At 47.7% G+C, this 27,430-nt stretch overlaps 1 protein-coding gene across 2 annotated transcripts in view; it reads left to right on the top strand.

The window, feature by feature from the left end:
• The first annotated feature begins 2,233 nt into the window (after positions 1-2,233).
• Qsox1 (quiescin sulfhydryl oxidase 1) overlaps positions 2,234-27,430 on the top strand; it is a 35,074-nt gene continuing 9,877 nt past the window's right edge. For both annotated transcript variants that reach the window (XM_028759822.1, XM_028759815.1), the window contains exons 1-7: positions 2,234-2,603; positions 10,257-10,357; positions 18,515-18,560; positions 19,240-19,342; positions 21,583-21,673; positions 24,926-25,071; positions 26,643-26,777. In XM_028759822.1, the coding sequence (XP_028615655.1) occupies positions 2,336-2,603; positions 10,257-10,357; positions 18,515-18,560; positions 19,240-19,342; positions 21,583-21,673; positions 24,926-25,071; positions 26,643-26,777 (890 nt within the window). In that variant the 5' untranslated portion in view covers positions 2,234-2,335. The remainder of the gene's footprint in view (positions 2,604-10,256; positions 10,358-18,514; positions 18,561-19,239; positions 19,343-21,582; positions 21,674-24,925; positions 25,072-26,642; positions 26,778-27,430) is intronic.

Raw genomic sequence — 27,430 nt, 5'->3', positions numbered from 1 at the left:
GCCTCTGGAGAAGCTAACTATACACCTTTAACAGTAGAGACACGTGAGGCACATTCTACTGGCATCTGACCAAGCAACTATAGTGCTTTCAATCCCTAGAATCTAAAGTTCCTAGGAGACATCTTAAGACTAGGTCCTAGTGGCTTCTGAGATGGATGGACGTGGGGCCACAAAAGCTGGTCAGGGACTGACTCCCAGGGAGGAATGCCTAGCACATGGAATGCCTTAGGGTCAAAGAGGAACAAATCTTCCAGTTGGTGACGTAATTTCCTTATGAGTTTTAAATGTGAGGCACAGAGAACATAAAAAGTTGAAGGAAACAAAAGCCCAACTGTTGGGCCTCTTCCTGGAATGTCTTACCTTAGGCTGTCATGAAGCTCCCTCCCAGATGCCATTCCAGTGTTCCCTCACAAGAACTTCCTTAAAACTGGAACATCCCATGCCCAACCCCGGGACTCTCATCTTTCAGCTACCTGGTTTCCACGGAGCTAGAAGCCCACATGTGCCAGGGGTGGTGATGAAAACACATGCCTTTAATACCAGCACTTGAGAGGCAGAGGCAGGAGTATCTCTGTGAGTTCAAGGCCAGCCTGGTCTACATAGTGAGCTCCAGGACAACTAGACAGAGCTACATAATAGACCCTGCCTCAAAAAATACAAAAACAAACTCAACCCATATGCCAACAGCATGAACCCAAGTCTCTTAGAGACTTAAAATTATGCTTCCAACACCAGAGACCCTGAAATGCTGCCTTTCTAGGCACATAGCCTGCACTGACCTTTTCCCAAGGTTTCTCTTTCTAGAAAGAGTGTGCAAGACTCAGATATACAAAGAAGGCTGTTACAATTGTACTCGAAATGGAACACAATGGAGTGGAAATAGGAGGGAAAGAAGAAAGCAGGAACCAAAGCCAACACATTCCACTGGACATCTTGGGGAAGTTCAAGAACTCTAGAAAAAAAGAAACTGGCATACAGATTATCAGAAAGATCTAGATAAAGGGGTAAGAATTTTATATAATAATTTGGTTTTTATTGATTTTTTTTTGAGACACTACGTAGCCCAAGTTGTCCTGGCATTCATATTGTTCTACCCCAGCCTACAGAGTAGCTAGGATTATAGACATGCTCCACCACGCCCAGGGGTTTGTCATCTTTTTAAGTATACAAACCTATATGTGGTCTTCACTGGTATTGCTGACTCAGTCCCTGCAAATATTAAAATCTCCCTGTCCCTGACCACCTTTGTCACTCTATTATCACCATATTATTTCCCCTTGATATTTGTCAGCGCTCAATCTACATTTACTTGTGTCTCATCTTTCCCCACTGTAATTCCGAAGCCCCTCAGTCTTTTATCGCCTCTTCCTTAATATCTGGTGCATGACTGGCACCAAGACATTACTCAGTTTCTGATGAAGAAAAACGAGTAACACATCTCAAGGGCTTGCCAAGGGGTCACAGGGAGGGCTAACTAACCCAGAGATGGAAAAGAAAAGACCAGTGTGACAATCCTGAAGATGACCTATTCGAGATATCTACAAGACACCCGAGGTACAAAAAAGGTGACCAAAGGAAATCCACTATCACTTTCATGCTTGTGAACACAAGCTTAGTCGAGAGGACACAGGAGTATGTGGCTGAGTAGGCTTAGGCCAATGTAGCTTCATCTGGGCTGTGAGGAGTCCCACCTGAAGGAATCAACCCAACAAGGGTGGAGGGATATCAATGCCAAAGAAACCTTGAGCCCACGGAGCTCAGCCCACTGTGGGAAGGGGGCGTCGTGTCAGTATGTCGGAAGCCCTCTAGCAATAGCTCCCTAGACTGTGGGGCCTCCCGAAGTGTGCGTACTTCTGGCTCCTGTGGGCCGTGACAATCACAATGTCCTACCTCGTGGCTCTTTTCTCCCACCTATTTCGAATTCCCACTGTGAAAACTGCAAGAAGGAGCCTCCTGGAACTTTCCAGGAACAAGATAAATCTGTAACGACCATTCCAACGGACTCAGCTTCCGTAGCATACGGGAGCCGAGAGTGGCCAAACGTTGCCCCGGCTCCCGCAACGACCTCGAGAGCCTAAGGCCCCCGGCAGCACTCGTTTCTCGACCCAGCTCGGAGGTCTGCACCGCCGGGGGCGGGAACCCGGGAGCGCCGACCTGCACCGGGACCCTCGCTCTGGCAGTTCGCGCGCTCGCAGAGGGCGGTCCCGGGAGTCGGCCCCGCCTCGGGGCGGAGCCTCGTAGCTCCTCCTCGCGGGCGGAGGCTGGAAGTGCGCAGCAGCCTCCGGGTACCGACTAGTCACAAACTTGAGCGAGGTGGACATTCAAGCCGCCTAGGATGAGGGGGTGCGGCCGCCACTCGGGGCCGCCGTCGCTGCTACTGTTGCTGCTCCCGCCACTGCTGCTCTTGGTGCCCGGCGCTTACGCGGCCCGGCTCTCAGTGCTCTACTCGTCCTCTGACCCGCTGACGCTGCTGGATGCGGATACCGTGCGTCCGACTGTGTTCGGCTCCAGTAGCGCCTGGGTGGTGGAGTTCTTCGCCTCCTGGTGTGGCCACTGCATCGCCTTCGCTCCGACGTGGAAGGAGCTTGCTAACGACGTGAAAGGTGAGAAGTGGCGGCCTTCCCCGGCCCACCCGCAGGTCCCGCCAGCTGTCCCGCTAGCTCGACCCCTCCCCTCGCTGCTTCCTTGGCCCTTCACAGACCCTCCCCTCCCCCATCCATAGCCTTTAAGTTCTCCCAGGCCACGTCCCCTCAGTCCTCTGCTCCTGTGTCTTCCTCTAACAAGTCTTTGTCCTTATCCTTCGAGAGCTCTTCCCTGGGCCTTTCTCCAGCCCAGCTTCGTAGCAGATCCTCTTCCTCATCCAGGGATCCCCTCTTGCAAACTTCCCTAGCTGTTGAGGTTGAACAGTGCTGAGAAGAGAGTTGACATTCATTCTGCTGCCCCCACCACCTTTCTCCACCCCCAGGGCAAGTTACATAGTTGGCATACACATTTCCTTTCTCGCCCTCTTTGAGGTGGATGTCTTTCTTCATCAGGTGGTTTTCCTGTTTGCCTATTTCCAATCCAGGCCTCTCTTGACCTTCTACCTCTAGCTCCTTAGCTCCTAGGCCACATCTTTGTTTCTCTTCTCCTTGGGTCTGGGCTCGCTTAGAACTTAACCTTTAACTCCGTGAGACCAAATTATATGTAGACCTGTGATGTGTGATTGGCCCTTGCTCCATGCTCCAGCCACTGGTCTGGATATCCCTTGATTCTAAAATGCCAATTATGGGACCCACTATTCATTTAATTACAGCCTAAGGGGTAGCAGGATAAGAAAACCACAAAACGTATAGAGATTTTTTTTTAAGGCGTGCTGTATTATAGAAATGCTAAAATATTTAAAAACTTAAGACTTACAGGCACCGTACTGCAGACTCGACAGAATTTCCTCTCTGCAGCTTAAAGATCCCTGCTATAGCACACATCTTTCTAATCTAAGTCAAGGGTGCTGGGGAGAAGGGGGAGAGGGGTTGGGGGCAGGAGTGACATGGTCATGGTGACTAGTTTCTGATTGTCACTTCTCTGTTGAGTGTGTCCCCTGGTCTGTGGTGCCAGGCAGGGCAGAGCTCTTAACCTGAAGTAATTGTTGGATGAAAACTGTAAGCATCTTAGGACCAGGTGCTTCTAGAGACAGGAAAACTAGAACCTCAGCCTCCCTTCTGTGCAGTTGATGGTTCGTTACAAGCTCAGATGGGTGTAAAGAGCCCCTTTGTCCATGTTCATTCTCAGACTTCCTCTCCCCCTCCCCTGAGTGCCTGCAAAGTGCTTACTGAAGTGGTCATATGGAAAGGTATTTTTCAAAAATAATTTTTTTCAAGACAGGGTTTCTCTGTGTAGCCCTGGCTGTCTGGGAACTCACTCTGTAGACCAGGTTGACCTTAAACTCACAGAGATCCGCCTGCCTCTACCTCTTGGGTGCCACCACTGCCTGTCCCCAGAAATAAGTTTTAGGAGCACTTAGAAGCTCTTTTTTCTTGCCTCCAATGTATACTTGCCCACATGCCTCTCTGGCCCCATCATCCCTATGACCTTCACACTGTTTTAATGATGTCAGCACATTTGGTCAGGGCAAGAAGGAGAAAGAATGTGGGCTCTGGAACTGAAACACCAAGGGGAAGTTATACCGGAACAGTGTAGGCCCAAACATCATAAAAGTCCCCAATCAGTTTCTAAGTTGAGTCTCTAAGAAGTGTCTAACAGCAACATATGGACCCGCTCTAGAAGGCTCTTGCATTTTAAGAGTGCTAAAGGGAAGATTAGCTTCCAGCTGATTCATATGCTTGGCCTCTCGCAACCCAGAGTTTTCCTATGAGTTGCATATCCAGGCACTGACACAGCCTTCTATACGAAGTTTACCATTTCCAAAAAGGGTCGCACTCGGAGTGGTAGTCCTCTGAAGAGAAAAACAAAAGCAAATCTTAACTTGTGGAAGGAGAAATGGAGACATCAAAGTCTATGGAGATAGACCTGGAGGAAATGGGAGGTAGAGGTGTCATTGGAAACTGGGGGGTCTCTTTTTGACCATTGGGTGAGTTATTCCTTTAGCAAGATTGTCTGGGTGGAGGGCAGACCTGGAGTTGGCCTGAAACAGTGAGCACTGTCTTCCACAGTTCCCTTTGGAGAGGCTAGGACTTGTCTCAGTTCTGTGTTCTGAGGTTCCCTGAGGAAGCCTGGCCACATGGTCACTAGCTAGCATAAGCATATAGTGAACTGCCCTTACCGGAGGGATAAGCATATAGTGAACTGCCCTTACCAGCTGCTACAAGTGTCTTCAGCAGGAACAGAGAGAGTGTATGGACGGTCAGGGGGCTGGGAAGATGTTTGGTAATCCTGGCCAGCTGGCTTCAGGCATTTCATCTGACTGGATGGGGCTCATTTCTTAGTGAGTTGGATGGTAGGTTCTCTGGGAAGTCACTGCCCTGGGGCAGAGCCCTTGTTTCTGAGAGTCTGTTTGCCCCTTTCTGTTCCAGAGCAGCTCCTGTTTGAGAAAATGACCGGGTCCACTTGAGACCTTCTTTACTATTCACTGGCTAATCATTCAGCAAATATTTGTTGAGTCACAGAGCATTGATTGCATAGCAGCTGGGGCAGAACTAGACAGAGCAGGAAAATGGGCAGCAGCATGAGGCTGTGTTTGAAAACGACAGAGGAGTGGTTCACCTATTCTTTATGGAAGGAATTCAAGTAAAGGGACAGTCAGAGGGATAAGCAAGCAGTCAAAGCTTTGCTCAGGCGGCTGGTACACACTTCTCTTATGCCAGCTCTTTGCTAAGGACTTTTCATCGCTATTTGAGAAACAGATGGTGAAACTCCTCCCCACACCCTCCATTTATCTTGGCTCTTGATTATGAAGGTTCAAGATAGAGTAGCTCACTGTCTTGGGTCTTTGGTAAGATTAAATACCTCATGGTATGAGTGCATGTCAGCGAATGCTCACAGTTTGGGCCAGGAAACAGCAAAAACATGTCCTAAAATCCTGGTGGAAGGTTTTTTTTTTTTCCTCCTTAAAGATTTATCTGCTTTTATTCTATGTGAGTGAATGTTTTGCCTACATGTGTATCTTTGTACCATGTGTATAACTGATGTCCAAAGAAGACACTGGGTCCTCTGGTACATGGTTTCAGATGGTTGTGAGCTGCCATATCAGTGCTGGGAACCGAACCCAGGTCCTCTGCAAGAACAGCAAGGGCTCTTAACCCCTGAGCCATTGCTCCAGCACCTGGTGGAGGTTCTTAACTTAGCAATCTCTGACTTCCCAGTATAGGGAAGACAAACATAGGCAAGACAAGTGGTGGCTGAATGAAGTAGGGTTATTCATGTAGGAAAACAGCTTATACAGAGCTGTGGAGATGAGGTTTGTAAGGCACATATCTCTGAGCTTCAGTAAGCATTGTGGGCTTTTTCTTTACTTCTGGGAGCATGGATGACATCTTGTCCTGGTGTGCCTGTGATGTCTGCCACAGAATATGGTCTAGGGAGGGAGCATACTCATGACAGCCAATGGCCAAAGCCTCACAAGATTCCAAATGATGGTATGAACAAGAAAACTTGACTCCAGTGCTATGGCTCCTCTTGACTCAGGCCTGGACTGTCCGTCTCATGTCAGGAGTAGAGGAGGCATTTTGTCTATCTCATGACCTCACTGCCTTCAACAGAGAGCAAGGAAGAGCCGTGGCAGTGATGGTGTAGCATTGAGTAGCAGCCCTTGTGTACGGTATGTATGCTTAGATGGGGCAATCAGGAGCTAAGAACAGGCCAGCGCCTAGTTACCAGGTCTTACTGCTCCTGGTGTAGGTAAGTTTGTATACCTGTCTTAATTAAAGGATCAAGCTTGCTTAACATTCAGAGGTAACATGGTCATTTTTCTTGCCAAGAGTTGTTTGCCATCCAGAGATGGAACAGGTTTTGTAGCTGCAAGGGGCAGTAGTAGGTCTAGACCATTGGTCCTGGCCCTCCAACCCACGAGGAGCTGAGTCCCAGAGAGGAGGCATGTGGATCATAGGTGCATTAGTCAGGTGTTACTATGAGTCATTCTTCTGCTTCTGGGCTCAGGACTCTTCTTGAACCAAGGAGTCTGGGAGATGACCCGACCTTGCCCTCCAGAACACACCTGTGCAAGGGCATAGATGAGTTCCCACAAGCTCTCCTCCTCACCCACCATTTCAAACTTTACACCCCTCTTGACATCTCTCTTCCTTTTCACTGTCCATTTCCCAGCTACTGTGTTCTGCCCAAGTCTAACCGTAGTAGGAGATGTTTCTCCACATGAGCGAGTTGGGAGGTGTAAGAAGCCAAACATCAGAAAGCCCTCTCACTCACAAAGCACTTGGACTGGCCACATCGCTGGGTGTGCCAGCAGGTCACTCAGGTAAAGAACATTTAGTTTAAGTATCTTACTTGGTTTTGCTTTTTTTTTTTTTTTTTTCCTGGGATGGACTTTCTCTGTGTAGCCCTGACTTCCTGGAACTCATCTGGCTGGCTTTGAACTCAGAAATCCACCTGCCTCTTGTTGGGCTTAAAGACGTGCTCCACTACTGCCCAGCTAGTTTAAGTATCTGAACTGGCTTTTATTTGTGGAATCCTGTAATGTCTCCATCTGTAACACAGAAAGAGTTTCTGATGAACTGAATTGAGGGTGTGGCTTTACAGACAAAAGGGCTCAAGACAAGTGGATCCAGAAGACAAAAAATGTATTGGTCATTTCATAGTAACTTTCTTTGTAAGCTTTAGAGCAGTGGTTCTCAACCTTCCTAACACTGCCACCCTTTAATGCAGTTCCTCATGTGGTGGTGACCCCCAAACATAACATTATTTCAGTGCTACTTCATAACTAATTTTGCTACTGTTATGAATTGTACCACAAATATCCAATTCACAAGATATCTGATATTTAACTCCCGAAGGGGTTGTGACCCACAAGTTGAGAACCATTGCTTGAGACTTCATTACAATGTTGGTTAAAACTGGTCTTTTGTGAGTTTGGCTGTTATGTCTCCCAATCTCATGGGAGGTCAGATAACTTGGTTTCAACTTAGTGGCATAGAACTTCATGAGCTGTTTCTATTTTGTTTATCTGTTGCCCCTTGTGCATTTGCTCAGTCCAAACCAGTGGCCTCCTGGACATTGCATTTAATGTACTAGAATCATGAATAGATAGCCAGCTCTCCAGTGTTTAGTATACAGTACATACTATAGATGTATGTGTCATGATAGATCTTCAGGATACTGACATTGAGACCCCTGAAAAAAATCTCTTGGTCAGAACTTAACCAGTACCTAACTGGCCGCAGTGTTCACCTCCACCACCCTTTGAGATTGAAGCAGGTCAGAAGAGGCGCTGGTTTCATTTCATAGAGCACAGGTAATGAAGGTGTAAGGAAAGCAAGGCGAGCCTGGTTGGTGGCACATGCCTTTAACTCCAGCACTTGGAGAGCAGAGGAACATGGGTCTCTATGAGTTAGAGGTCAGCCTGGCCCACATATTGAGTTCCAGGCCGGCCAAAGCTACATGATGACACCGTGCGTGCGTGCGTGCATTCCTGCGTGCGTGCGTGCATGCGTATAGGATGTCGGATGTCCAACCATCATCTTTCCTCTTGTTCCCCACCTCTGACCTTATCCTCATCCTCCCTGCATCTCTATTGGAAATCCAGTATTAAAAATTGTTCTGCTCTGAATCCTGGGACTAGCTCCAAGGCTCAAATCCTGGGTTCAGATCTTAGATTTACCATCAATTAGCTTACCATACCTTGGGCTTCATTATCTGATCTATTTATAGTTAAGGAGAGCAGGTTTGGAGATAAATGCTTTAGTACTTCCTCATTGAACTAGATAAAATTGAGCACACAATAAACTCACTACATGTGCTGATAACGTAATCCTTTAAGTAAACCGGAAGTCCAGGTCGCTGTCAGGTATAGAGCAGGTACAATTATTCCTGCCATTTTCTATAAGAGAAGGCTATAATTGGAGCAAGAACATAAGTAAAAGGTAATGCCCTAACCCTCGTACAGTGGGGGGAGGAACAAGTGAGTTGGCAAGCCCCATAGGCCTCTCAAGCCGGGAGGCTCCTGGTCTGAATCCTCGTTGGCAGATACGGGTGATAGTCACGGGGGATGGTGGCAGTGAAGCGGAATGATGCAGAACATCCCGTTCTTTCCACTTCCTCCATGATGAGTAACGATATTTCTTGAGGATACCTGGGTCTTTCCTGTAAGTCTCTCCAGAACAAAGTTCTGCCCTAGAGGCAGAACAAAAGATACTAGGCTCAGAGTATGCCAGATGGCTCTAGAAGATGGCCTGTGTATCTCACTAGCCCCAAGTCTTCCTTTGGCAGGGGCACAAAAAGGACTTAATACGCTCTCACCTGTGACTCAGTGTGAAGCTCTGGACTTGGGCATGGGTGACCATTGGTGAGGTCTTCTGTGACCTTGCTCTTTCTTTAAAGTAGTGGTTCTCATCCTGTGGGCCGTGTCCTCTTTGGAAGTCAAATAATCCTTTTACAGGGATCACCTAAGACCATCTGAAAACATAAATATTTACATTATAATTCATAACAGTAGCACAATTTCCGTTATGAAGTAGCAATGAAAATAATGTTATGGTTGGGGGTATCACAGATGAGGAACTGTATTAAGGGTCACAGCATTAGGAAGGCTGAGGAGTACTGCTCTAAGGAGTGACGCCATCATGAATGAACCCAGGCGTTATCACAGGAGACTGCTTTAACTTCACTTACTGCCTAGACTGAGGAAAAACTGAGGCTGGCACCAATGAGAGCATGTTCTAGCATTAGAGCTACCAAGAACTGAAAGCCAGTCTCTAGTCTGGACTGAATGCCTACTGTATGCTGGGTAAGGGTTGTTGGGATCAGGGGGTCTGAAAAGCCAAAAGACAGTGAGAGATGAACACTCTAGTCACTCTGTGGGTCCTGGGATGCTGGGCACACGAGGCAGCTCTTCCTGGGAGAAAGCAGTGCTCCAGCTGAGTTGGAGCTGACTTTATAATTTGGTGCTGGCCATGCTTTCTCAAGATTTATGTAACTGCAGTCATGGTGCCTTGACATGAGTCAGAGCTCAGGATAGCTGTTTAATACGAACTGATTTCCTGCTGGTTTCTGGTCTGTGCCATTATTTGCTCTGCCAGTTACTGTCTCAGAGAGAAGCCTCTAGGCCTGGGACCCGGAGAGAAAACGTGAGCAACCTTCCTGACTTCCCAGGCCTGCCTTGTGGAAGGGTTCTGGATCTCCTGCTTTCTTCCATCCCTGGGATCTGTTCTGGATCTCCTGCTTTCTCCCGTCCCTGGGATCTGTGTTTGTTTGGGTTCGGTACCAAGAGGCTCTTGGAGGGTTCACTGGGGAATACAAGCTCCCAAGGCATGTTGATTCTCTGGGAGCTGATCAACCTCCTAGGCAGCTCTTCAGGGACAAAGGGTTCTAGGGACTACATTCCTCATTCATCTTTGTTTAGCCTTTCCAACCCCTGCCACATCCCACTATGGCACTGGGGGAAATTCAAATGCCATTGCAAGGCCTCATGCTATGCTGTTTAACTCAGTGAAGACTGAGGGAAGTGTCTCAGCGGTCACTTCACATACTGAAGAGAGTATGACCATGCTCATGGGAGTCTGGGGGTTGATGGCTGTGGGGTTTGGGATAGAAGAACAGCAGAAGGTGCCAGCTTCTCTTGCTTACTGGGGTCATCTCTGTCTTTTCAGACTGGAGGCCAGCACTCAATCTTGCTGTCCTGGACTGTGCTGATGAGACGAATAGTGCTGTCTGCAGAGAGTTCAACATCGCCGGCTTCCCAACTGTGAGGGTACGGAAAGGGGGGCTAGAGCTGGGGCGGCTCTGGCCGAGCACATAATCCTCTGTGGGGCATTTCCCTGGCTCCTCCCTGGGCTGCTGAGCTCTGAGCAACCTCTGAAGTCCTAGCCCCTGGAGCACTGTCCCTCCATCTGATGAGGCAGAAAAGAGAGGGGTGTCCTCGTTCTAAGAAAGTCTGTCTTTATGGAGTAGAGTAACATGTGCTAGTGTTGGCAAGAAAAGTTCCCAGAATTGAGTGAAGTCGTTGTAACATAGGCTAGTGAGGGCTGTTACCTCTCAAGGTTCTTTTTCACTTTTTCTCACTTCTGACCCCCAACTCTTGGAGGTCTGATTGTAGTCTAAAAGCAGGATACAGGCTCTGAACCATGTGTGGGCAGGATCATCCTCTGGGGACCTGCTGATTCTTCAGAGACACTGGAATGCTTCATTCTCATGAAGCAAGAGCCTTGACCCTTGACCCACTGGTGCTTCAAAGTGACTTAAAGGGACAACCTCATCCCCACAGTCAATGTGCAGTGTGTCAGGTGACAGGGGTTCCAGTGACAGAAGTCACCAACAGCCAAGGCATGAGGGTTCTCCTACCCCAGCTCTGGCAGAAATGACATGAGCTCTCTGATGGTCCTCTGTCAGAGATCACAGGACACCAACAATTTTCTAAAACATTTACTTATTTACTTTAATTTTATGTGCATTTATTCTGCCTGCATGTAGGTCTGTGTGAGGGCGTCGGTTCCCCTGGAACTGGAGTTACAGATATTTATGAGCTTCCAGGTTGATGCTGGGAATTGAACCCAGGTCCTATAGAAGAGCAGCTTTTAACCAATGAACCGTCTCTCTAGCCCATCTATTTTAATGACTGAACAATTGCCATGGTTCTTAAGAGCCCTTACGCAGCCCAGAATAATACAGTTGTAGCAGTTAGGGTAGGGTAAGGGCCCTCCCAGGGCTCAGCCCTGCCCACCAGAATGGTATCTAGATAAGCAGTTTGTCTGCAACCACCAGAACTATCAGGAGATGCCTTTGAAGGCTGAAATGCCAAGTATTGTCCCTGGAACAAGATATCTCTGAGCTCAGGGGCCTCGAGTTTCAGTCAGATCCACAAGCTGGAACTCAGCCTGACCACTCAGCAGTTTCATCTCTAGGAGTCCTGACCTCTGACCCCCACTGGACTCAGAGGCTCCCCATTCCAGAGGCATTGCTTTCTAAATGGTCACCACTTTAGATCAGGACTCAGGCCCATGCTGTAAGATCAGGTTGGTTTGGGGAACAGTGTGGCAAAACAGTGGCTACTGCCACATCATCCAGGGAGGCTCTTGTCAGTCACCTCTTTAAATAGAAAATCTCCCTGGCAAGGACACTGCTTGTCCTCAGCCCTAAAATATGTAACAGTACTTCTGTGAGAATGCTTTATCTTTGTGCAGAGCCAGTGTGGGCAGTGTTAAGTGGGAAAGCGGTGGAGATGCCAGTATGGCAGCAAAGCCGTCCTCCATAGGCTCCTAGTTTCCTCTCTCTGAGTCCTCAACACTGTCTAACCCACAGGGAGACCATGCAGGACATCCAGGTGGGGTTCTGTAGGGCTGACACATGGAGCTTTCTGTTCAGCCAGGGAGGAGCCGAGCACCTGGGTGTGAGGAGGAAGCCCAAGCAGTTGCAAGTCCAGAGGCTTCTCAGCACCTGCCCAAGTCACGAAGTACACGCAGCCTGGATGCCTCAAGTGATAATCACCTTACCTGCCCAGCTGGCTGTGGGAGAGCCTGGGAGGGGCCTCACCTGGCTGCTCTGGCTTTCCCCTAGCTCCAGACAGGCAGCACCTGGCTAGGCCAGTTCAGTAGACAGCTGTCCATTTCCTAAGCTCTGTCTGGCCTCCCTTGGCAAGGCTTTCCATGACTTCCCCCAAGGAGCTTATTGCTTAGTTTCATCTATGGCCAAATGGTTCAAGTTGTTGGTAGGCCTCTGCTCTTAAGAGTCTAAAAGACGGGGGCTGGAGAGATGGCTCAGCGGTTAAGAGCACTGACTGCTCTTCCAGAGGTCCTGAGTTCAACTCCCAGCAACTACATGGTGGCTCACAACCATCTGTAATGTATACAATTCCCTCTTCTGGTGTGTCTAACGGCAGCTACACTATACTCATATACATAAAACAAATAGATATATCCTTAAAATTAAGAAAAAAAAGTCTAAAAGACTCTAGGCAGTACCTTTGAAATGATTTCGTCCTGTGGCTTACAATAAGAAATATATATTTTATATTGTAATCCCTAATTTTGTTTGTGTTAACTATTGCTAAAGCAAAGTTAATGATATTTTCTGTTAAGGTAAAAAAAAATGCTGACTGTCATTTACTAAATTGACTGCTAGGTTGCTTCTGGTGTGTTCTAAAACAGTACTCACAGATATTTCAGGTCTCCAAAGCCTTGCTTATGAAAGCCTGAAGTACCAGTAGACACCTTGGCCAGGCATCCTAAAAACAGAGTAGATTTGTAAAGTCAGTCAGCCAGCCAGATAGCCCCCCTGCCTGACTGCTGCCCTGTAGGGACCAGAGTCTGTCTTTGCTCACTGCCCATAGAGCCTGTGAGGTGAGGACCCGTGTTGGGTAGGAATCCTTACACGTACAGAGTTTTGTTGGTGTGATGGGGACATGTCCACACAAGTCTGGCCACCACAGTGAGTGACATGTGTCACTCTCCTTTTTCTCTGCCTCCAGTACTTTGCCACTGTGAGCACATTTTAAACTTCCACTAGCCCAGGCAGTTTAGAAAATCTCTAGCCCTAAAGGTCGGGGTCCTGCTCCATCGGGTCCCCTTTAGGCTGGAGCAGAATGAATGTCTTTGGAAGAAGACAAAGATTAAGGGAGGAGGGAGGTGAGTTGCCAGTAGGTTTTGGCTAAACAAACCCTAGGCCAGAGCAGTGCCCATTATGCAGTGAAGGCCTAGTTAGTGAGAACCACATGGAAAAGTGCAGCAGAGAGTCTTCTCTCTGAGATGGCACTGTCTATTGATAAGATTGCCGTGTATGAAGGAAGGTCTTACCTGTGGAAGTGCCCAGGCACTGGCATTGGGGGAGGGGTTGGTAATGTTAGTTCTCCCCTTCTTCTCTGATCTAATGGTCGTTTATGTATGAAGGGTACAGCCTAGGAATCCTCTGAAATAGTAGCTCTTGATGGGGCTGTCAGCTGTGTGCACAAGGCTGTGTTTCCAACTGGGGGAAAGGCTAGGGACAGCTGGCACAGGACACAGATCAGCATCTGGTTGGGAGGCAGGGAGCGGTTTGTGTGGTGAACACTGGAGGAGTTGGCCTCTCTTCCTGAGGTCTTCACCTGCTCATCAAAGAGGACTTCCTGTGGGAGGGATCTCCAAATGTGTGTAAGGATGGGTGGAGTCTGACTAGGACAGAGGAGCATGGGCAGAAGGTGAGAGCTAGGACCTCTTGTGAGCAGAACTGTGTGGTGTGTGGTGTGGCGTACAGGCTCATGTTGAGAGCGAAGTGGGCAAAGGAGTAAGAGGCCAGGAGTGGCAGCTCCTTGGAAGCCAGACAGTGGAAGGAACACTAGTAGAGTACAGAGCCTGGGCTGTCACTCTGTAAGCTCCTACTGGAGCCCTGTCGCTCAAGGCTGAGTTCTTGGGACGACAGAGGGAATCCAGGTGTCTCCTGCTCTCTGAGAAACAGACATGGGCTCCCTCTCCACTGTCACCCGCTGTCTTCCAGACACCTTCTGCACTGATCTTTCCTAGCATGGAAATGAAGTAACTAAGGCTGTTGCTTTCTGAGCTCTTTATAAAATGCTTGGAGACCTGATTATGTTTCAAAAACCTGGTCCTATACACTTGGCTCCAGTGCCACCACTCGTCACTGCTGGAACTTGTGCTTTCTGTTCAACTGTTTTGGTTACTGTTATCTTGTTTTGTGCTAACAGTTGTCCTGTTGTTGTGGAAAGACCAAAGCCTCAGAGGAGCAGCAAGTCAGGGGAGGCAGAAGCTTCTACCTATGTCTCATTTTATGTTGACGGATGAAAGGAAAGAAGCCAGCCAGAGAGATACCTCAATGATTAAGAGCCTTGTTAGCTCTTGCAGAGGACCCAGGTTCAGCTCTCAGCACCTTACGGTGGCCTCAAAACACCCTGAACCCCAGGGAATCCAATGCCCTCTTCTGACCTCTGCAAGCACCAGATACATGCATGGTATATATGTATATGTATATGTATATGTATATGTATATATATATATATGCATGTGGGTAAAGCACATATACACATAAAATAAGTTGAGAGAGAGAGAGAGAGAGAGAGAGAGAATGAGAGAGAATGAGAATATATGTTAATAAGTGAACTGCTGCCTGCTCTCAGAGAAAAGACTCAGTCCTGGATGCTCTGTTGATTTTTCTCAAGGGTAGTTGACCTCAGATGGCACATAACCTCCATGGCTGACTTAACAAGGATACATTTTCCTGAGGACAAAAATGTGCCCTGACTAGATTTCCACTTGAGCCTTCAAGATGATGAAAGGGTTATCACTGCTGAATTGGACAGAGGTCTGCTAAGCAGCTAAGTGTGCTAGACACCATCCCTACCAGGCACAGTGGGGCTTGCAGCAATGTATAAGCTGTTAGTACTACCTAAGTCAGGCAGGTGGGTGGTTGTCTTAGTCACAGTTCTATTGTGGTGAAGAGGCACCATGACCAAGGCAACTCCTATAAGATAGAGCATTTAGTTGGGGGCTTGCTTACAGTTTCAAAGAGTTAGTCCGTTATCATCATTGTGGGAAGCATGGTGGCATGTAAGTAGGCATGATACTGGAAAAGTAGTTATGATACTGGAAAAGTAGTTGTGAGGTACATCCTGATCAGAAGGTAGAGAAAGAGAGGGAGACAGGCAAGCAGACAGACAGACAGACAGACAGACACTGAGCCTGATTTGGGCTTTTGAAACTAAAAAGCCCACCCGCAGTACATACTTTCTCCAAAAAGGCCACACCTACTCCAACAAAGCCACACCTCTTAATCCTTCTCAAATAGTGCCACTCTCCGGACTAAGCATTCAAGCATATGAGCCTGTGGGGGCCCTTCTTATTCAAACCATCACAGTGGGTTACTGGATGGAAAGTTCAGGTTGAAGTTTACTGTAGTGGGAGAGCGTGGAATGGTGGAAGGTCAGTTAGGTTCAGATCTTGAAAGGAAAGCCTTGAATGTATTGAGTTTGGATCTTACTCATAGACCATGCAGAGCTGAAGAGGAATCCCATAGTTATTATACCTTAGAGAAGGAAACATAATACCAAGACAGTTGAGAACAGATTGAGAGAATAGTATTTCTTTTATTTTTAGTGTGTGTGTGTGTGTGTGTGTGTGTGCATGCATTTGGAGGTCAGAGGAACTTTTAGGAGTCAGTTCTCTCCTTCTACCATCTAGGTCCTCCGGTTTGAGTTCAGGCTTTCAACATTGACAGCAAGCTTCTTTACCTTTTGAGCCACCTCACTGGCTGAGGACTAACATTTCTGACTCATGAAGAGAAAGCAAATAAGAACTAATGTAATAGACCAGGACCTAAGTTTTCACCTGTTGGCCCTGGTTTAGACAAGGTGAGAGGGCTGTTAAAGAGGTATCCCTAAGGCAGAGTCACAGAACTTGCCAGATAACTGGATGGGGGTCATAGCAAAGGGAAATGCCAGTGTGGGCAGCAGGGAGGAGGACTGATTGCTGGGTGAGATAAGACACGGGTGCAGACGGAGGTTGAAGGAGAGCTCACTCAGCCTTGGTGTGTGAACACGAGGCCGTCACACCTCTGTGGAGTGTAGTAGATGAACCTAGAAGTCTAAGACAGGTGAGAGTACCTGAGACACAAGGCTCAGATAGTAAACGTCTTGGACAAAGTGAATGACTTGGTAGCAGAGAGCAGTAGGTTTGTTCTTGATTGATTGATTGATTCATTCATTCATTCATTTGAAACTATAAATGGAGCCTTTCCTCCTCACGGTGCCTGTAAGGGTGCTGTAAGCCGAGAATGAGCTGCTCTGATGTGTAGCAGCAGGAGAGACTAAAAGCAGCAGACAGGAAGTAAATGACAGTGGCATGGGAGAAAGGTGTCTCTCTAGTCCTGCCCTTCCTCCCTTCCGCCTTTTACAGTTTACGTGAGAAGGCATAGGATCTTTTTATAGCTGCTCTTATTCATGAGTAAAGTATAGCCTAGAAAAGGGGCTGGTAGAAAAAGCATTTAATAAGAAAGATGTTAATTGGTAGGAAAAATTCCTAAGTTCCTGAGGTATCGGGCCACATTCTCAGAGGGTGATACCATTCCAGAAGATAGCTGGGAGGCTTCTGAATACTGAGAAGGCTGACAATGGCCCGGAACTCCTTTAGCCATGCAGTCTGTGGGTGGGTCTTTTGGGTGCCAGGAAACTTAGGGTCAAGGAGATGCCTTTTGTTGGGGGGAGGGATGCCAGCACCTTTTAAGACAAGTACTTGCTCAGACTTGGGCAGTCTGATGACTGATGAAGGAGAGGTACCATGTTGTTCTCTAGATCTGAAAGTCACTTCCGTAGCTATGAGAAAGGCACACTACTGAAGGCTGGTCCATGGTGTGAGAGGTGTAACAGCAAGCTGAAGTCTGTCTTCCCTATACAGTGTGAGGACAGCAGCTGCACCACACTGAGCAAACCACCCTGCAGAGTCACAGTTAGCTTCTGAGCAGCAGTGTCTGTCCATAGAGATTCTTATAAACCCATGTCCTCATTTCATGTCACAATTCAGGATCTTTGTCATCATTTTACAAGTATTAGAATAATAATTTTACTAGGTCAAGATTTGTTCCATAACTGTCAAGAACATAGGTGCATTGTGATGTATGTGAATGAGCTGCCTTTAGTCCTGAATAAAGTATTGCATTCATAGTTTGAGAAAAGAGTGGAGTGGAGAGCAGGGGACAGGCAGTGAGGTCATCTAGCCAATCACAGGTAGGTGATGGCTGGTCACAGCTGCCTCTCTCTCAGGTGAATTTCCCCTTCCTGCCTACACACACGGAACAATCCAGTTCTAGTTGGTCAGTATTTCCTGGTGCTGAAGGAGTGTGTGTATAGGAGGAGTGATGGTGACAGAACTGACATGTAATGAGTCAGTTTTAATATGTACTGGCTTCTGTGCCTTAATTACTCTCAATTTTTGATTATTGAATCTTATAACAATTCTAGGCTGGTGTTATCACTTTATATATGATATCATTATATATTATATATTATATAATTTTATATCTCATTAAGATCAGAATACTGAGGTTTAGAGAAGCAGAAAGGTTTTCCACAGTCACAACAAAAACTTATCAAAGCCAGGTCTTGAACCCAGTTCTGCCTTCACTTAGTCAGCTGCTTGGGATAAGGCTGAGGCTATGCTGTTGGAGAGAGAAGACTAAACTAGCGAAAGTGTTCCTGAGATATGAGACCTGTCTTGAAGAAGGTTTTAGATAGCTTGTCTCCCAGGACAACCAATATTTCTCTCTCAGGATAGGAGGACATAGGCAAAGCCCTGCAGCTCTCTTGCCCCTTGGGCAGAAGTTGGGGTTGTAAGTTGTTACCCAGTGTTCTGTCCTCTCACCCCAATGACACACTAGGTCTGGGGTGTCACACACTTGGGGAAAGAGTACAACAGGATGTGGAGAGAGCCTGCTGTGTGCTACAGTCCTGTTTCTATAGGCTTAGCTTTACCGCTCAGTAGGACCTGTCCTGGAGTCTTGACCTTTGGCTGAGTGCCGTGGTGGGCTGGGAGTTCTCACTGAGAAGACACCAGTCTCAGAGCCCCTTTCAGGAAACAGAACAAGGGCAGATTGGCACACAGGCAGCCAACACTGGCCAGGGAGTCACTGTCTTCTTCAGATGGTCTGCATGAAGACCACCAGTGACTTCACTGCTCGCCAAACAGCTTCCAGGGACTATGCAGATCCCAGGCGTGGTGGAGTTAGTCTCTAGTTACGTCTCTGCGCTGCCGCCTCCAGGTTCTAAGGGTGCTTTAAGTGTCGGGGACGAATCGATTGTTAGGACACTAGAGAACATCGCAGAACAAAGCCTCCCTGATGTCAGTCACAGGAAGAAAGTGAGGCTCAAAAAGAGAAGTTGTTGCTAAGGAGCATAAATGCTGCCACTTGACCACTCACTCTTGTCTGTTTTCAGTTTTTTAAGGCCTTTTCCAAGAATGGCACCGGAACAGCATTACCAGGTGGGTGCTCTGACTCTGGCTATTGTGTTGGTTTTCCAGCTCTCCTGCCTTTATCTGGGTTCCTACAGGGTGAAGAGAGGTCTCCAAGTGAAGTCTGGATTTTCCTATGTATCTTCTCAGAGAGCCTGGCAGAGGTCTCAGGAAAGCCCATTTGAGCAGCCCTTCAAATGTGTCCTATCCAAAGTCCTAGGTTTGAGGGTAGGGCACCATGTTCCCAGAATAGCTGTTATGTCAAAATAAGGTTGATTTCAAAGAACAAACTGGCAGCCAGTTCTAAGGAATACCTCTCTGCCCTCGGTGTCCTTGACCCTGAGTGCCAGGATGAGCTGGGAGTTCTCCCTGAGGACACTGGCCTCAGAGCCCCTTTCCAGGAAAAGGAGTGAGGGCAGAGCAGCACATGGAAAGCACTGGCCGAGGAGTCACTTTCCTTTTCAGAGAATGAAAACTATGAGTGACTTTTCACTGATGTTCTCCTAACAGCTTTCAGTAGCTATGTGCAGGGGTGGGTCTCCCTGCTTCTCTTTAAGCCCAGGAGCCCTCACCTCACCCCACTTCTCAGGAAAGGGCTAGCATGTGCTTTTTCTTGGAATTGGTTTGGGAACCCTTGTTTGTGACTGAAACTGGCAAGGGCGCTGGGGCCTGTTCTGTCCTGATGCCCACTTCCTGTTTTCGTTTATAGCTGCTGGCGCTAACGTGCAGACGCTGCGTATGAGGCTCATTGATGCTCTGGAGTCCCACCGTGACACGTGGCCCCTAGCCTGTCCGCCTCTGGAGCCTGCCAAGTATTTTGGGTTGGGGCAGGCTTAGTGTGGCATGGGGCTCAAGCATGGAGAAGGTGTTGGGAACCACAGGGGAAGAGGACCCACATAGATTCTTCCTGTGGGGTGGGTGCCCCAGTGAGCCAGACATACCTTAGAGTAGCTGGAAGTGACTCTTTTCTGCTTCAGGTGTTGAGGAGCCCTGTCCCTTGGGAGCTGGCTGGGGGTCAAAGGGCCTGACGTGCTGGGTGGAAGGAAAAGTGTGTGTGGGGGGGCAGGGAGTTCTCCATATCATACTTGCTGCTGCTTCTCCTGGCTTGCCCTCAGGGGCGTTTGTGGGTACAAGAAGTTTTCTCTGGCCTAGTCCAGGGAAGGCCACTGACAAATGAGAGGACAGAGGAGATTCATTACCACCAGGAAAAAGGTCTAGGATGATCAGAAGAGTAAAGTCCTGTTTGTAAACTGATTATGGTCAACTGGTCACCTGGTGTTAATACAATTCACAGTGACTCCTTTATCATCTTTCCCAATTCCTCATCTTCCTAGAGGGCCTCACAGAGACCCTGGGCCAATCGTACACTCCTAATGTAGGTTGGGGTTCTACAACCAACTCTCTGCGGTAGTTGTTGGTTTCTTTTTCCCTGCTGTGACAAATACCTGAGAAACAATTTAGAGAAAGAAAGGTTTTGTTTTGTCTCATTATTTTAGAGGTTTCAACTCAAATTTGGCAGGACTAATCAGTTGGGATCTGAGATTATACAGAATATCATGGCAGCCAGAGCATATGACAGAGGCCACTCACTTCATGACAGCCAAAAAGGAGAGAGAGAGAAAGTACAGCCACCAGGGACATGTACCCAGTTGTATACTTATTCCAACTAGGGCCCACATGATTCGGCCATTGAATAGGAATCCATAAGTTGGATAATCTACTGATTAAGTCAGACCCCTCATGAACCAGTCATCTCTCAATGATTGGGTCCACCAGCAGGGACCAAAGCCTTCAATGCATGAGCCTTTGTGGGGACAGTTCCTATCCAAGCTATGATATCGCCCATCTAGGAATGAGCTTGTTAGCCTGTACTCTGGTGCTTTTCTCCTTCCATTTCCTCATGGCTGCCTCTCTCTCTCTCTCTCTCTCTCTCTCTCTCTCTCTCTCTCACACACACACACACACACACACACACACACACTTCCTTTATAGTGTGTTTTCAGCCCTGGGAACCTTGAAATCAACAAACTGGCCAAATCTGTGGCGCTGTCTCTAAGTGATCCTTTTGATGCCCTTAGGAAGAATATAGGCAGACACACGTGCTGAGACTTGAGCTGCCTCTTCCAGAAGGCTGAGGACTTGCTCCTCTGCCAGCCTAGGGTAGGTATGAGGATATGGCCAGAGAGAGTGGCCACCTAATGCCACCCAGAGGCTGATGTCAGGTAGCTACAGAACCTCTCTTATCCATCAAAGGTTCATCCTGATCCTCACTTGTCTGTCGTATTTATCCATACTGCCACCAGGCTGGGTTCTGTTTGGAGCATTTGCTACAAGTCTTTGGGTTAAGAGCGGGGAAGTGAGACACCAGGTTGAGGGTAAGAGGAAGATACAGCCTCTCCTGACCCGTGGGCCTTCTCAGTGGGCCCCTAAACAGGCTGGAAGAGACACAGTTTTCACTGAGTATTTAAAACAATCTGTAGGTTAGTTCTCTGCTTGAGAGATAGAATTTGCCTTCTTAATCATTTCTACCCAAGAAAACTGGGCCTCACTCTCCTCACCTTGAGGAGATTGGATTCTCCTGCACCCAGGACTCTGTTCATTTCTTCTCTTTTTGTTCCTTTTCTGAGAGGAACATGCAGCTCTCCCCGCTGGTCAGGGCTTGGGCTTGATGGGTTCTAGTCACCAGTCTCTTAGGAAACCAGTAAAACCATCTTCAGTAAGCCTGGGCCTTACCCAGAACATGGAGACAGCTGGTCTGAAAGCATTTGTACCATTTCTCTTCCCAGCCTGCCTCCTGCTTACTCCTGACTCCTTAAAGGGACAGAAAGAAAAATATAAAACAATAAAACCCAAGGTGGGTCAGGTAAAGCAGAGTGAGGTAGCATGAGCAGCATCCTGAGACTTAAGGGTGAGCTTCCTTCCACTGGTGGGCAGGCAGGGGGAGGCTGCAGGATTATGGGAGACGTGCTACATGGAAAGTGGTGCATCACTGGGAGTCTTCCCTCATTTCCACAGGCCATGGAAAGAAAGTGACCCCATTTATCTCTTGCAGGCTGAAGGATATCAATGAATTCTTCACAAGAAATAAGGCAGAGTACTTGGCCTTGGTCTTTGAAAGGGAAGACTCCTACCTGGGTAGAGAGGTGAGCTGCCCCAGCTTTCCTGACTCAGAAGAGACCATGGGGAGAAAGGCCTGTTCAGATCAAAGCAGGCAACTGATCCCTGTGCCTTGATCAGACAGGCACTGCCTGACCCCTGGTGGGACACATGGGAAGTGTAGGGGCTCCTTTCCACTTTAAATGTTGGTATCTGTTCTTACCTCTCTCTCTGAAACTACAAAGTAATACCTGCTATTTACTGAGTCTAGGACTAGACACCAACACATTGCTGCTAATCCCTAAACTTAAGAGACTGGTGTAAAATGTCTAGGATCATACAGCTGTTAATGTAGAACGGTGCTGTCTAACTCAAACCCTGTGTTGTTTCTTCAGTGCCCTAACTGCATAGAATTGGGGTTTAAAAAAAAAAAAAATGAAGGAAGTAGACACGTGAGAAATGCCCTGATCCCTGTGTGAGAGCTGGATTCCCTGAGCAGCAGTGCAGGCTGCACTTCTCCATCAGTTTAAGAGTGTCTTTGATCACGTTGCCCAACTCTCCGAGCCTTATTTCTAGCTATTGAATAGAAGTAGTTGTACTTGTTTATATTAGAATGTTCACTAAGGCAGTTCCTATAAAGAGCTAGGTCAGTGGCCAGCATGCAGTAGGTGCTTTATAAAGAGTCACCTCTTTGTTTGCTGTAGCTAGCACCCACTATGCTGCTGACTCATGTCTTGGTATGCCCATGCTTGTCACATGTTCCAAGGTCAAACACAGCCGATTGACAGATGCTGATTGGAATCAGTTCTTCCCTCCGCTTACACAACACAGTTCCGTCTACACCTCTCTTTTTCCGCTTCAGAGTAGGATTCTGTTTGCTATCACTGTCTGTTCTCTTTACAGATAACATTGAGTTTGATTTGGTTTTATTGAGATAAAGTTCCACATAATTCAGGCAGGTCTCTAACTCACCAGGTAGCTGAAACTGGCTGTCTTAGTCACTGTTCTATAGCTCTGAAGAGACACCATGACCACAACAACAACAACAACAAAAAAAGCATTTCATTAGGTCTGGCTTACAGTCTCAGAGGTCCACTGTCATCATGGTAGAGGGCATGGCCATGTGTCGGCAGTCATGATGCTGGAGAAGGAGCTAAGAATTCTATATTGAGATCCACAGGCAGCAGGAAGAGAGAACCATTGAACCTGGCTTGGACTTTTGAAACCTTAAATCACATCCCCAGTGACACATGTCCTACAAAAAGACTCCTCCTCCTAGTCCTTTCAAATAGTACCACTCCTTAAGTATTTAAATATTTGAACCTATGAGGGTCATTCTCATTCAAACCACCACATTCCACCCCACTCCCTGGCCCCCATAGGCTTGTAGCCATATCCTAAGGCAAAATGCATTTAGTCTGACTTCAAACGTCCCCATAGTCTTTCAGAGTCTCAACACTGCTTACAGTCCAAAGTTCAAAGTCTCTTCTGAGACTTCTCAATCTCTTAACTGTAAGCCCCTGTAAAACCAAAACCAAAAAGCAAGTCATCTACTGCTAACACACAGTGGCACAGGGTAAACATTACCATTCCAGAAGAGAGGAAAGGAAGCATTGTGAGGAAATTCTGGACCAAAGTAAGACAAACCAGCTGGGCAAACTCCAAACTCTGTATCTCCATGTCTGATGTCAAAGTGCTCTTCAACAGGCATCCCACAACTCTGGCATTTCCAACATCTTTGGGTCTCCAATGGAATCCAGACTTCACTCCCACAGATTTACACAGTGGCTTTTCTGAACCTCCATACAGGAACACACCTGACACACGCCTGGCCTCACCAGCTTTCCTTAGCTGTAGAGGGGGATTCTACAACCCATTTCTTGCATCCTTGACTCCAAAGCCAGAACCAGAACCTGCAGTCCTGATGCATGTTGGGGCTGGAACTTGGCCCCTTGTCCAATTACATCTGATCTGCTTTCTGTTTTCAGTGGTTTCCTGCTCTGCTTCCCTCTCACTAGTTGGAAGCTCAGCAGAGGGGGTCTTGCTCTGAAGTACCCACTCCCTTTATTCCATTTAGTGTTTCTTTAGACTTTTGTCTCTTTGAGCACCGGACTTAGCTCTATTCTACTCCCTGGTGCTTCTTTTCTCCTCAAAGTGTACCTTTTGTATTTTGTAAATTTTTTGACTCAGCTTCCTCCTTTTTCATTATAGATCTGTGTAAGAGTGACTTGTTAATGACCACATGACACAATCAATATGAAGCTGTCTTGACATCTCCTCTGCCGGTGTCATTAATCCAAAACTAGGATCAGAATTCCTAGCCAGATTAAACAAGGGCAGAACACACCAAAATATCATGAGAATGGTCTCTAGGACACTGACTTCTTCTCTGGAACCTCTTGAGCTAGGACAGCATTCTGTATGGTCTCAGCACCACAGCCCTGCCTGCTCCCACTAGGATGGCCCACTAAGCCGTTTAAAGTCCACTGCTTTCCTAATTGAAAGTCCAAAAGTCTACATTCACCCAACAAGCAGCATGGTTGGGTCCGCCACAGCAGTCCGGTGCTCCCTGGTACCAACTGGTGACCACCACATACCCTGAACTCCTGACTCTCTTGCCCAAGTGCTTCGATATCCAGTGTGTACCACATACCCCAAGCAAGCAAATTTTTTCCATGTAAATGTGTTGTGTATGTGTGCATGTGTGTGTGTATGCAAGTGTGTGTGTATGTGTATATATACATACACACACGCATATATATAAAAATATATAAATATATAAATATATAAATATATAAATATATATATATATATTATACATATAAGAATAAAGGAGAGGTAGATCAGAAGTTAAAAGCACTAGCTGTACTTCCAGAGGTCCTGAATTCAATTCCAGCAACCACATGGCAGCTTACTTCCATCTATATAATAGGATCTGATACCCTCTTCTGGCATGCAGGCATACATGTAGAATGAATATTCATCCATTAAAAAAATACATAAATACATACAAAACAAAAAGAATAAAAACCACATTTTACCATGCTTTACCATATTCAGTTGGTACTCCTATAGGATACACCAAGTGTGTGATCTGACCAGTTCCAAGGCCCCTTGTCTTGGGTGGTATTTGGTAGTTGTAACCTGAGGGTTGTGTGGCCTTTATCACAGTGGTCTGCTCTGCAGTTTTAAGTCTACATAGAACACAGCTGCTATCTGGTGCCTACCCAGCAGCAGGCCAGTACTCAGGCTCCCACTGCCCACTGGGGAAGCCCCTCCTCACCCTACTGTCTCTACAGGTAACTCTGGACCTGTCCCAGTACCACGCTGTGGCAGTGCGCAGGGTCTTGAATACGGAGAGCGACGTGGTGAGCAAGTTTGGAGTCACTGACTTTCCATCTTGCTACCTGCTGCTGCGGAATGGCTCTGTCTCCCGAGTGCCTGTGTGAGTGTGATGTCCCCATCTTCTCCTCCCTGCCTAGTCACTCTTCTACCAGAGAAGTCACTAGAAAGAGCAGCCAAGTAGGAGAAACAGATGTGTGATCCTCTGTGTGAGACAAGACCTCTGACCCTGCAGCTCAGGATTCCTGCCTCGGCCCTGAGCTTCTAACCCATCTACACCATGCCCTGGCCATGTTATCCCACACCTCTGTGCACAGAGGAGTGCATTGACGAGTGCTGGCCTGGCGAGGACTCAGATGTGCTGGACCTTCCTCCTACCCCCACCCCCAAATTAAAGCAAAGCTTTTCTAATTGCAGAAAAGTTCATTAGGAGCCAGACAATAGTCTGTTCCAAAATGTCAGGAGAAAACAATCAAGCAGCCTCAGCTGCTCTGTCAGCCTCCTGCTGCTGAACGGCCTGTTAAATGGCACCAGATGGTGCCTTGGTGCCCTCCTCAGGCAGATGATTGATGGCCGCCTGGCCTTGCCGGCAGAAATTTGGGGGACCAAGGAAATCAAGGCTACCCTCAGTACCCAGAAATCTGCTTCTTGGGGCCTTTAGTACCAGCCTACACTGAGGCTGGGCTAGGCAGCCCCTTGCCCTTTGCCTGTCCTAGACCACCAGGCGCCCCTGAGGCAGGCCTGCTGGAGTCAAGAAGCATGATGTTCACAAGGGGCCTGGGAGGCTAGATCCCGGGCATGCCCAGAAAGTGCCAGTCCTAGAGGCCAGAGGAGCCGTTGTCTCCTCACTTGGAGTTGGTGGAGGAGAAAATTGTTTGTGACGACGCTGCTCCTGAACCATCTGCTCATTGATAGACATTGAGCCTGGATGGCAGAGCAGGAAAACCATGCTTCCTGATGCTGGCTCCCATGGGACATCCTGTCACTGATGCTTATCTTGGCCAGACCTTTTGGAGGAGATATTTCCTATCTTTAAGACTCCTGTATTAGGAAAGAGAAATCAGAAGTATTTGGACAAGCCTGGTTCTCTGTTGTTATGTCTAAAATCACACATCAGCTTTTTGACTTCCATGGGAGGTGATGTCAACTTGTGATGTCTTGGAGCAAGTTTGTGGGAGGGTGGCTGCCTTGAGACCAGTCACACCCAGCCTTCCTGTCACGGGCAGAAGCTAGTGGGTTTTGTTTTGTTGTTTTTCTTTGTGGTGCTGGGGACCAAACCCAGGACTTGCACAGCTAGGTAGGAGCTCTCCTGTTGAATGCATCCTCACTTCTCTGTAGCAAAATGGATGGTGTTCTCAGTGGGCTTACCTGCCTCAGTCTCTGTAGACCATGGCCTTGCCTAGAGCCAGAAGGCACACTGAGTAATTCTCAGGCCCAGTTGTTTTTCCAGATAGGGGTTCCATATCTGTCTGGTGGAAGAGAGGGTTTTTATACCATGGACAGAGAATGGACAAGTTGAAGTGAGGCCCAGGGAGCCAAAGACAAGATGGGACCAGGTTGAAATGTTTCCTACTAAGCCTTTCTGTGGGAGGAGCCACCTATTTCCTCTTCTGACATTGGTCAGCTATGTGATTTTTCTTTTGTCTTTTGCACTTCCATTTGCTCTCTTTCCAGGCTGGTGGAGTCCAGGTCTTTCTATACATCCTACCTGCGGGGGCTGCCTGGACTGTCCAGGGATGCTTCCCCGACCACAGCTACACCAGTCACTGCTAATACGATCCCACCCACAGCATGGAAGTTTGCAGACCGGTAAGGTCTTCATACATCCCCTCCATGAACACTGCCTTGCTCATCCCTGTCCCCGCCATGGGATAGCCCACCTCTGTCCCTTCAAGGCTGGCCCTGGGGCTTGTCTGTTTGTTCCATTTGTTATCTTTGTGCTGCTGGGAACCCAACCCAGGACTTGAACACACTAGGCAGAAGCTCTCCATAGTCTATCCTGGTGATTAGTACACTGGTACATACTAGTCCTTTGGGGATTGCTGTCTGCTGACCATGCTCAAAAATCTTGATGTGGGCTCTCCTGTCTTTGTGACAGGCCCCCAGTGCCAAATGTGTGTTTACCAAACAGCATTCCACATTTATCCTTTATAATAGAAGGAATGCTGGCTAGTGTCCATGGTACATAAGCTTGACTTTACTCAAAAGGCAAGTAGAAGCTAGGCATGGTGCTGCACAGTTGTGTGCCAGTACTTGGGAGGCCACAGCAGTAAGATTGTGAATTCCAGGCCAGGCTCAGGCTCGTAGTGAGAGAGCAAGAGAGAACGAGAGGAAGGGGAAGGGGAGGGAAAATGACAAGTAGAGTCTGCGTGGAGGCTCACTGGGAGGAGGAATCCATGTGGAAGATCACTGGGAGGAGGAATCCATGTGGAGGCTCACTGGGAGGAATCCATGTGGAGGCT

Source organism: Grammomys surdaster, unplaced genomic scaffold (genome assembly GCF_004785775.1).
Source record: "Grammomys surdaster isolate TR1022 unplaced genomic scaffold, NIH_TR_1.0 130, whole genome shotgun sequence".
NCBI lineage: Eukaryota > Metazoa > Chordata > Mammalia > Rodentia > Muridae > Grammomys > Grammomys surdaster.
Note: the sequence above shows the minus strand (reverse complement) of the source record. Positions and strands in the feature narration are given on the sequence as shown.